At 37.2% G+C, this 11866-nt stretch overlaps 1 protein-coding gene and 1 long non-coding RNA gene across 2 annotated transcripts; one reads left to right on the forward strand and one right to left on the reverse strand.

Annotated features, from left to right (window-relative positions):
* Positions 1 to 7072: 7072 nt before the first annotated feature.
* Positions 7073 to 7831, reverse strand: LOC140149798 (uncharacterized). Its single transcript, XR_011858732.1, has 3 exons — positions 7793 to 7831; positions 7573 to 7644; positions 7073 to 7353 (listed from the first exon to the last, which is right to left on the reverse strand). It is a non-coding gene; the product is annotated as an uncharacterized lncRNA (long non-coding RNA).
* A 1833-nt stretch (positions 7832 to 9664) lies between these two features.
* Positions 9665 to 10963, forward strand: LOC140150152 (uncharacterized). The gene has a single exon (XM_072172155.1). The coding sequence runs from the start codon at positions 9665 to 9667 to the stop codon at positions 10961 to 10963; it is 1299 nt and encodes a 432-aa protein (XP_072028256.1).
* The last annotated feature ends 903 nt before the right edge of the window (positions 10964 to 11866 follow it).

An 11866-nucleotide genomic window follows, 5' to 3' on the forward strand; every position in this document is an offset into this window, starting at 1 on the left:
TCTTTACCCCATAACGAAGTTTTACTTTGAAGAAAGTTCGCTATTTTCGATAAAAATGAGCTAATTACCTGGCACTTTCACAGTATAAAAAATCCTTTATTGGCTTGTGATTTGCAAATAACATACCCAGAATAGTTCATTGACCCATCATAACCATTGGTTATCATTTATTTAAGTAATTTTCACTTAGTAAACTGCCAGTGACCCCTGCTCCAGCCATATGGTTTAATGCATGAAAAATATGCAAAGTTGGGTGCAAAATGGTTACCATGGGCATTAATTTCTTGGTGGTGGTTATCTGTCTTTTACAATCTCTACTCTTCCTAAACAATGGATAAATCGATTATAACTATTGAAACCAAATAAAACACATTATATTTCAGTTGGTCACTACTCTGGAGTAGGCTAGGGGGTTTCCATGAATAATAATCATTTCTACTTCTTATTTAGGCCTATATTCACTACTGGACTCATTGATTGACTTTATCTGAAATACCTCACCAATAATCTAAATATGGTTTAAACATAATGAGAATGTGATAATTTCGTGGATTTATAATATTAAATTCCTTTTTACCAGTTGTTTCTACCTTATCTGGGGTTTATAGCAACAACAGCAACTGACATACAAAGTAACATTTTTCTTTGTTTTATACAATGTTATCTATAAATATAGTTCTAAGACTGCATGATACTGAAAACAAATCTCAAATGTAAGAAAGATCAAACATTGTACAAAACAATAGAAAATTTTTTATAAAAACATGGGGGACTGGACAATGCACTTGAATTATTGTTTTTAAAATGCAATGTCATTTTTTTTTTTTTTTGAAAGTTAAATGTGGACATGGTGAAGCCATTGCCAACCCATCATAAAGTGATGCTCAAGTAGCAACAGCAGAAGGGTCTCTCTATTCCCAGCCCGGATTCCCAGTGACCTCTCCATGCTCATACCCATCAATAATAAATTCTTTCTGCTTCTGGGAAATTGGGGTTGTTTGTTTCTTGCTGACTATAGGTTAAATACCAATAATTATGTATTACACAGGTTTCAATGCAAAATGGCTAATTTCGGGTGGACGTTTCTCATATTCAGAACTCTCACAGTTAAATGCCACTAATATCAGGTGAAACTATATGATTTAGACGCCAAATGATCAAAAACTCAACATAGGTTGACCTGAGACTTTTCTTGTTTTAACGCACTGAACCGCCCAGGCCTATTAGTGGTATATAACCTTTAGGGCCAATTCATGACCTAATCATATCTCTGATTCAGAAAGAATGCATTGCTGTCCGTTTGTATTTCCTCTTATCTTGGCTAGAAGGCTTTTTAATTTTGATGTTTGTAATTTTGTCATATTTTCCTGAATGAATGTGAGCTACTAGCGTCAATGCTTCAATGCTTTATGTATGTCGATGTACATGTTTCCTTGAGTAACTGAATAGCGTTTGCAATACCTCTTGAATCCACTGTAACAAGTAGATTCATCTACTGAAGATAAAGCTTCACATACTTCCTATTGCTGATTGGTGTTCTCGTAGAATTGGTGAACACTGTTGCTTGTACCAGGTTAGTACTAGTACTATAGCTGCCTGATGTTAAAAGCAGCACATAGTTCATGATGTTGATGATTTTCAAATGTTTCTTGGTTAACATTTTCTGATATTGAATTCCCTGAAGATCCATCTGCTGGAGATGAAACTTTACATGCTTCCTGATATTGAGGGCTAGGCTTAAAACTTCCAAACGGCGTGCCAAAAAGAATTGCTTGCCCCTTCCGGCCTGCCAACAAATCTTTGCCCCCCCCCCCGCACATGACATATGTTTGAGTTCCCAATTTGCAAACCTTATAATAATGGTCTAGATGTACATGTATAATGCAAGCGTAGTGAGCAAAGAATTTTGCATATTTGAACATTTCTGCACTGTTTTTCTAAGCCCATATCAGAGCGTGTCTGTAGTATAGTCTGCCCCGTAAATGTGCTCCAATGTCAGGCCTTGTTGTTTAGATTTTAAAGGCGAGTGGCTAATCACTCGCTAGAATGATGCTAGGCGAGTGTTCGAATTTTCACATATACCACTTATTTGGGTATAATCAAGTAGAGCCTCGGTCTTAATATGGTATTTATGTATATAATTGAAATGCGCGCGAAGCGCACAAATATTTGTGACTTTGCCCGCTTGGAGGCAGCACAGGCTCGATTAAATGCTGAATTGGCTGATTCGATGGCTGATGTTAGGAGATTCACAGCGAGTGATATTAAGTGTCTGTGGCGAGTGGAAAATCGCTCGCTAGATATCAAGTTTGGGCGAGCGGTGGCGAGCGAGAGCGATCGCTCGCCTCAAACGGCAAGGCCTGCAATGTCCATTGCCACCACCTAGCTTGCAGTGGCAAACAAAAACCTGGGCAAATCAGATGTGTCGTTTACCGGTATATTGACAGTACCCTATGAGCTCCTTTGCCAATGTTTGCGACGGATAGGAACCATGGTATAGGGTCATGTACTAGACCGCTCACCCCTTTGACCTGCCAAAATTGCCCCCGGCCAAAAAGTCTTGGGCACCACCCCCCCCCCCCCATATTTACCCTTCCTACAGGGCTTATCATTATTGCACAGCCCCTGATTGGTGTTCTCGTAGAGTTGGTGAACTCTGTTGTTTGTACCTGGTATCTAGCAGTCTGATGCTAAAAGCAGTGGCAAACTTACAAAAACCTGGGCAAATCAGATATGTCGTTTACCGGTATATTGACACTACCCTATGAGTATGAGCTCCTCTGCGACGGCTAGGAACCATGGTATAGGCTCATATACTAGAACCCTCACCCCTTTGACCTGCCAAAAATTGCTCCCCCCTTTTGGGGGGTTGCCAAAAATTCTTGGACACCCCCCCCTATTTACCCTTCCTGCAGGGCTTATCATTATTGCACAGCCCCTGATTGGTGGTCTCGTAAAGTTGGTGAACTCCGTTGTTTGTACCGGGTAGCCGGGTAGCTAGCTGTCTGATACTAAAAGCAACCTGTCTTCCAAGCACTGCCCTCTATCTGTATTTGAATAGCACTGCGATCTGTCTAATCTGCTTAACATGCTTAAAAGGCCTGTATGTATAATATAGCTTGCTTGTACCATTTAAAACTGAGACTCAAACTTAAGTCACTTAATCTTTTCATCAATATATTCAATAATTATTTCATTACGGTTATTTAAACACAATCCTTTTAAGCGAAATTTTTATTTTTTGCCATAAATTCCCCTTAAAAATACATTTTTTTCAAAAACTTGTTACTTTTAAAAAGCCAGAACTTCTTTAGAAGTTGAGACCCCAATTTTTTGAAACTATATATCTGTCAGCAAGGGTTCACTCTAGCTATGCCACCATACAATTACAAAATATCAACTTCTTCTTTACAGTTACACCCCTTCAATGTTGGGGTAAAATGACACTTACAATTTTTGCCCAAAAATGTGTTTTTTCTACTTAAGATTAAAGGATCTTTTAAAAGAGTGACAAGCTCTTTCTTCATTTGCAAGGACTACCAAAGCATGCCGCTATCTGAAGCAAAAAAATAAAAAATTATATCACATCTTATTTATTTGTGGCATTCGACCAAACTTTGCACTTTTTCAAAAATGAAAATTGAAAATTTTGGTCATTTTCGACTCAAATTTGTTTCGTCCGTTACCATGCCAACAGGCCAAATGCAACTTTTTAAATGTTATTTTTAAAATGTCCCCCCTATACCCTTTCCATGCTAAAAGAATCAAGGATTTCTATTTTTTTTTTTTTGTCCACATATTTAAAATTTTGCTTGACGGTAACAGACCCCTAGTCTTAAGTAGTGAAAATCAATAAAACAGTAATAAATCCTTTGTTTCCTATTGTTTATTGTTAAGTTCAATGGAGCATATCTCAATAGTGGCACTGGCGACATCCGGGCTCAGTTGTGCTGGATGGTCACATTATATGAAGAGTTTGTTTCCAAAAGGCGCTAAATACAATAACTGCCTTGTGTCACATTGTTTTGGTATATTTTAACATTTTTAAGTTTAAATGACATTTAATGATTGGAATGGATATGTTTTATTAGATTTAAAAGTAACTATTTTCAACATCATTAATTTATAAAATTTTAAAAATTCTCCCATGCAAACTTTAAAAATGGCAGCCATTGGATTTACCTCCTTTTGGAATAAAATAAATTTTGTTTTATATTTATTGTTTTCTTCTTCGCACGTGGAGGGTAAAGAGATTTGCAATTATATTTTTTAAAGATAACCAAAAAACTGTTATTAATATTCTGGTGATCCAATTTTATTAGATTGGCAAGGCAAGGCTACTCTTAGGAACAATTAATTTTACTCAAGGCAGCCTTTGGAGTTATACTAGACGATGGTGTCAACGGTTCTTGAAGAAATAGTTCAAAACGTTTCACTCATCATGTTCAATAGTTGTTGTACGGAACAACTATAAATCATTGTAATCATGTTCATGGCCTCAGTGACCTTGTTTTGCATTGTGTTGAACATTAAAATACTAGTAGTCTAAATTGAAATTTATTCAGTACAAGATGGCACATATTAACTTGTAAGAAGTTAAAAATGTTACATATATTAGACGCCCTCTCAATCATTCTGTATGATGTTGTTGTGACGATAATTTATTTGCATAATTGAATATTGAAATTTGTGCCTTAAGCCATGATACCCGTTCATCAAGTGAACGTGGTATCGACCCGCGCATCAATTGAACGGAGTGAAGCGATGTTTTGTTTGTGCTTTGATACAGACGTCACTCGCCAATAGCCAGCTCAATTACACGACAGTAGGTGACAAAGTTTTGTAATTCCAACCTACCCGTCCAAACCCCGGAGGGGGTTCTGCCTGGTTGAAGGTATGCGGGGATGTGCCACGGTTTTGGGGTACCTTTTCAGCAATTTTGGTATATCGATGGGTGGGTTTTCAGTGGAGAGTAATGTGCTCAATTGGGCGCAATTGGACAAAAGTGCCCCTAAAAGCGCCCAATTATGGCAAGTTTGGGTGTTTTTGTGAAAAATTGGTATACTGATGGATGGGTGGCAAAAACAGCAAAAGTAGGTATAGAGAAAATCAACATCCGAAAGTCTGCGTGGCACATCCCCGTAATATTTTTTCGAAGAACTCCCCCCGGTCCAAACCTCAACCTATATCATTATTCTCTTTACACTATAAATCTCTAGTAGAACCTTGTTAATATAATCGGGTATTTTGTGTTTTTAACAGAGTTTGTGTTAATAAGTTTCATATTATCTAAGAATGTTTCATCTATAAATAAACCAGGATTCCTAAAACAACACATTCTACACTTTTCTTAGCTTAAATTTTGCAAGTTAATAATTAAATAATGTGTGTCATAGCTTATATTTTATGATTTTACAAAACTCAATAAGTATTGCTCCTATGATTCAATAAATTTCAAATTGGTACTTACTTCTAAATGTTCACATCATTCAATTCATATAATTACACTGCTTCATACCTAATGATAACAATCACCTTCCTGTAGCCAGTAGTCGCATGACACTGTGCAATGCTTTCTTGCCCTCAATCCAATTATAAGCAATGCCTGTCCAAGAAGGCATATTCAGTTTTATAATTATTATCCTAAATCTAGTGTTAAAATTACCAATTATAATACATTTCTATTGACAATTTTTCATGTTGATCGCTCCATTCCTCTTTAACAGTCCGGTCCGACTGCCTGATCAGAAAATACTCCCACAATGCAATGCTCTATTTCAAATAGAACATCTTTTAATATACCGTTATTTCTTGGTTTAGAGTAAAGAAGTAGGTAAAATATATAAAATTATCAATGGATGTACAGCGTGTCCCAAAAGTAACTTAACATTGTGAATTGGCCATATCTCAAATATTTCCTACTTCATACCAAAATGGAGAACATATTCACATAGATTGATCTTTTAGAATTATTCTGATACCAAAAACAGCATTATTGATGACCCATTGACCTTACTGTGCGACTCATTATGTGTGTATCACACCGACAAAAGCAAGCTTATGTGTTTTTTGTTCAAGATTATGAATGATGTGCTTCCCTGAACAATAGAGTTGGTTCACGCACTGCACACGCTACATTTGGGTACATGAACATTCATGGATTACATGGCTTAGCGTGAGCGTGACTGCTGTTTTAGATTATAATTAGGATATATTGACAATATTAAACTTTACTTTAAAACAGTTGAAGTGAAGATGAATTTCCTATAGATCAACGGATTCAGGTCGTATGGTTCTTTACCAAGACAAAGTCGGACAAACTCACCGAAGCAATGTTTAAGGAACATTTTAATGTAAATTATGCACTACCCAGCCGAAATACAACTAGTATTAACCAATTAACTGGATCTGTTCATGATCTACTTAGGGCAGGACGTGGAAGAACAGGAAGATCGGCTACAAACATTGATTTCATACGAAGAGCGGTGGCGAAAAGCCCAAGGCGATCAGTACGTCGACTTTCTATATGGAGAACAACGTACCGCGTACAACTGTTCATCGAATCCTCAGAAAAGATCTTAAGCAGTTTCCATGTAAACCCCAGATAAAACAGAAAATGAAGATTACGCATTGAAAACAAACAAACAAACAATCAAACAAACACAGCCAAATTAAACAAAACAGATTTTAAAATGATAACACGTTATATCGTGTTCACGTCTCAAATAACGAGACTTATTTTGCGCTTATAAAAGTGGGTTTTACGGTACGGTAGATATCCATTAATTTCATGCCAAAGGGTCATGACCACATAGCCATGTTTGGTATCATAACATTTCTAAAAGAAGTATCTACATACTGTGCAATTTTTGTAACAACACTATTAACCCAACGCAAGTTATGGCAAATTCACACTGTTAAGGGACTTTTGGGACACCCTGTACAATCAGTAGTATTTCTTCATCAATTTTAGTTAAAATAAAGGTAATTTGAATATTTAAATCAAATTTTTAAAAAATCGTTAGAAATTGTTTGGTTATATAAATTATTTTCCTCCCGGTGGAATATTTTTTCGCCCGGTGAAAAATTGTCAACTTACATGTAGCTCATGTTTGTCAAAGTAAAATTTCCACCGATCTTTTATAAAATCACCATGAACAATTTAGTCCTTAGTTTGTCAAATTCGGAAGGGATACCAAAGCCTGTGTTGCCTGCGCGGGCAACATGCTGCCTGACTCGGCAGTATTTCCTGATCAGGCAGTCGGACCGGACTGTTTAAATCAATTTTATTCACCGATAGTCCTATAATCCAAGTATCGTTTTAGCTTGTTCAGCAATCTTCATTCTGGCAAACTAAATACAAAAACGTACAAATAGATAATAATCATTTTTAGTCGAAGGTTGAAGGTCTATATTTATATTTTATTATTGTCGGCTGTGATCAGTTCAATTTCTTTGCTCCAACGAATGATCAGGTGTGTCTTCGCACGCAGCAACCATTTAAACTAAGTTTAACAAAGACATGCATATTTCAATATACTTTGAGTATAAAGAGTCTAACATTTTACTTACTTTGCCCGTCTCCGTTGTTGGAAAGGCATCCTCCATGAAGAGTATGTACTTTGGAACAAGAAAATCGGATACCTAAACACAAGAACTTATTACATTAAAAATAATTCTCATTTTAAACATCGTCACTATATTGTTCATATATTTAAATAATAACTGTTTTAAAATCAGAAGATTCAAAGCATGCGCACATTTCCAGTATTATTTTCTAACACAGACCCACCTTGCCTCTGCAAAATTCCTTCAACTCATCTGAGGTAACTTTAGCAGAATGGTGAAGCCTATGAAAAAGAAAAGATGAAGCAAAAAGAAAAACAAAACATACGAAACAAACAAAGTATGAATATTTATTATTGAATAGACGTAAGCAAAAAGTCGAGTAAGATGATGTATCCGTCATAAACGACAGGGTAACAAAGTAAATAATGATTTTCCTCGGTTCAAATATGATGTATAGTAAACACGGTTGGGCAATTTTTAAACGTCTTTTTTACCTGATACAGGCGCACACTTCTTCAGAAGTCCGTCGATCAGGAACTCCTACAACCTAATTAAATTAAAATTCGACATTAGCATGGCTAGGTCAACTGTATAGAAACTGAAATTTTGGACAAAACATGCATGATTGGGTGGGGGAGAAATTGTTTTCAAAGGGATTACAATTGAATTCAGGTGGAAGAGGGAATTGTGTGAGTTCATAGTCAACAAGACAAAATTGTGAAAAATTTGAATTACTTTCAGCCAGGGTTACTGAGTTATTGCATTACTATAGTAGGTCTAAACGTTAGGCTTAATCGTCATAATTTACGCAAAGAGACGAACACCAAATTATACTATAAACCGCCCCTATTATAACCTGTAACATGTCTGACGCAAGTCGCTGAGAGCGGGCAGCGACAATGACAAAAAATTCTTTATAAGCTTCGCACTGAAAATAAAGCAATAACGTCGCTCTCGACGGCCAGTGCAATACAAAGGGCAGTTTATAGTTATGTGATGTTCATCAGTATGCATCTTCTCACCATGACATTACTGACTGCAGGATGTTCGTCCAAGACTTTCTCCAAGTTACCAGGCGCTATGTTGATCCCTTCTTTGATGATGCGTTCCTGAATAAAGAAAAGATTCAATGACCTATACACACACCTACCAAACATACACCCCCTATACAACCCTATACATAATTAGCATAGCATTTCTAATGCGTTTTTTTTCCAAAAAATAATGATGGCGCAATACAAACTACTGAACTATGGCAGGAAATTGCAAAACACAAAATGAAAATTAGCAATCATATAGAAACACTTTATATTTTACTGAACAATTTATTTGTGAAGATCGCAAAAGAACGGTCTTCTATGATGGGAAGCGGGAGGTTGTTCCAAAGAGGGCGCTGTTGCAGCTGCTGCCAATATGTTGTATCCTGTCTCTGTTTTTGTCCAAATATTTTGTCTTTTGCATCATCAACTTTATATCTACATACCATGGAGTCAGTGAGTATCATAATAATGTTGCTATCCAGTCAGAAAATGCTGCCTCTGAACCAACAATTGGAATTTCTGAAGCTTATCATGGACAAGAAATCCACCATATTAACTGCAGAATTTGGAACCCTGGTGATTGTTTACCTTGCATACCAGACTGCAGAATTTTGAACCAGAGTACCACAAACTGTTGGACTTCAGCATCTTCTGTTAGCACAACAACCCAACACTATAGCCCTCATAATGACAATAAACAGCCCCTCATTAGCTATACTCGCAATGAACTTTGGCGACTTAAAGATAATTCTGTAGCAGTAACATCTAGTGTGAAATGTACACTTAAAGAACTTGGCATACAGAAACGCAATAGAGGTCGCAGAGCAGGTTCCCATATTCATCGTAAGATTCCTGTGCATGTTTCACATAACAGACCTATAACTGCATACCAGTTTGAAGATTACGTTTCTGACAGTAACATTGTCTTAGACCCCAGTGCCAGTGTTGATTCCGGAGTTCATTCTGATTTGACTACCGTTTGTAGACCAAGAATTTTAACACCTATTGCATGTGTTGCTGAACAGTCAATCCCCCGCAAATATGATTTTCCTGAGATGGATGAGATGGAAACCATGCTTAAACTTGAGAACATTGATGTCGGAGTAATCACAGAGTCTTGGTTTCATCCAGAATTACCTTGCTCCATGTCGTCAATTAGTGGTTACAATCTGTTCTCCCAGTGTCGTGATACAAGTAAAGGTGGCGGCGTTGCGGTTTATGTTAGATCACACATATCTGCCATGCATATTACAGATATAACAGTCCCTGATGAACTTGAGTGTGTTTGGGTATTGCTTGAACCTCAAATGTTACCGAGGGATGTTTCTGTTATAGCACTTTGTGCAGTGTACATCACCACCGACTCCCCCAATCAACATCTTCTTCGGCAACACCTACTTGAATCAATGGACTTGTTACATGTTAAATATCCGGACATTAGTTTTGCCATCTTAGGTGATTTCAATAGAATGAACATTACTCTGATAACAAGATCGTACAATCTAAAACAAATTATAAATTTTCCTACTCGTGAACAAGCTATACTGGACTTGATTAAGACTGACTTTAGTAAATTTTATTCAGATCCATTACCTATGTCACCTGTGGGTAAGAGTGACCACATATGCATTGTTTGGAAACCCAATCCTTCCATCACTCGCAAGCATAAAAATGCTGTCAGAGTTGTTCGCACCTTTAAAGATTCCCAAATCAGGGAGTTTGGCACCTGGATTCAAGATCAAAACTGGTCTAATGTGTTTGAAGCCAATAATATGCAGGAAAAGGTGGATGCTTTTTATGAACAGCTTAACAGTGCAATGGAGTCATTCTTCCCACATGTCACAGTAAAGAACCATGATAATGATAAAAAGTGGATTACCCCCCGAATTAAAAAATTGATTCGGGAACGCCAAGCAGCCTTTCTGGCTGAAGACAAAACTCAATGGGGTCAACTTCGCAATAAAGTTCAACGTGAAATTGCTAAAGCTAAAATTAACTATCACGCTAACTCTGTCAGGAATTTACAACATAAGGACCCACGTAAATGGCGCCAACAAATTAAAGTCATGACTAATGATACAAAGTCTGAGCACAACATACATGTCCACGGTATTCAGAATTCTGATCATGTCAGTATTGCTAACAGCATCAATGAATTGTTTGTGAGTGTGTCTTCCAACATCAATCCTCTGGATAACACAAAGCTTCCTTCTTATTTACCTGCTTACAACTCACCACCTCAATTATATCCTTGGGACGTGTATGCTGAGCTCAGCAAGGTAAATCGGAGTAAACCATGTGGGCCGGATGGCTTCCCTCCAAGGTTGGTTAAAGAATTTGCCTATATGAGCTAAGTGTTCCCTTAACAGAGGTTTTGAACACCTCCCTCATTGAGGGAGTTGTCCCTTCTCAATGGAAGAAGGCCATTGTAGTTCCAATACCAAAAACAAACCCACCAAGCATTGAGAAGCTACGTCCTGTCTCACTTACTGACTGCTTTGCAAAAATCGGGGAGGGTTTTATATCCAAGTGGGTTTTAGAAGATGTAAGTCATAAAATTGACCACCAACAATTTGGTAATGTCAAAGGTGTGTCAACCTCACATTATTTAATTAGCATGCTTCACTTTCTTCATCAAGGTGCTGACAAGGCCAGCAACGTTGGCACAGTGGTACTCACGGATTTCTCAAAACCATTTTACTTGATCGACCATACTCTGCTTATGGAGAAATTTATCCATATGGGGGTCCGTGAGTCTATTGTGCCATGGTTGTCTGACTTTGTCAGCAACAGACAACCGTGTGTTCGTTATAAACATGTTCTTTCTGATTACAAAACTGTTAATGGAGGTCTCCCACAAGGTACAAAACTAGGCCCAATAGGCTTTCAGATTATAATCAATGATGCTGTATCAAGTAGTGTGCCCAAAACAAAATGTTGGAAATATGTTGATGATTTAACAATTGTTGAGAACTGTATCCATCCCCAATCCAGCCAAATTCAAGATGTTTTGGATGAATTCAGTGAATGGTCTGCCAATAATAATCTGAAACTTAACCCTTTGAAACGTCAAGCCCTGCAGGTCTGCTTTAAGAGGAATCCACCCAATAATGTTATCAAAATCAATGACATTCCTCTCAACTTTGTTTCTGAGGCAAAAATTTTGGGTATTTGGATGCAGGTCAACCTCAAATGGGATAGAAACATTGCTGAAATTGTGTCCAAAACCAATCGTCGGTTGTATATGCTTAGGATTT

The sequence above is a fragment of the Amphiura filiformis genome, chromosome 4, assembly GCF_039555335.1.
Source record: "Amphiura filiformis chromosome 4, Afil_fr2py, whole genome shotgun sequence".
In the NCBI taxonomy this organism is placed as follows: Eukaryota; Metazoa; Echinodermata; class Ophiuroidea; order Amphilepidida; family Amphiuridae; genus Amphiura; species Amphiura filiformis.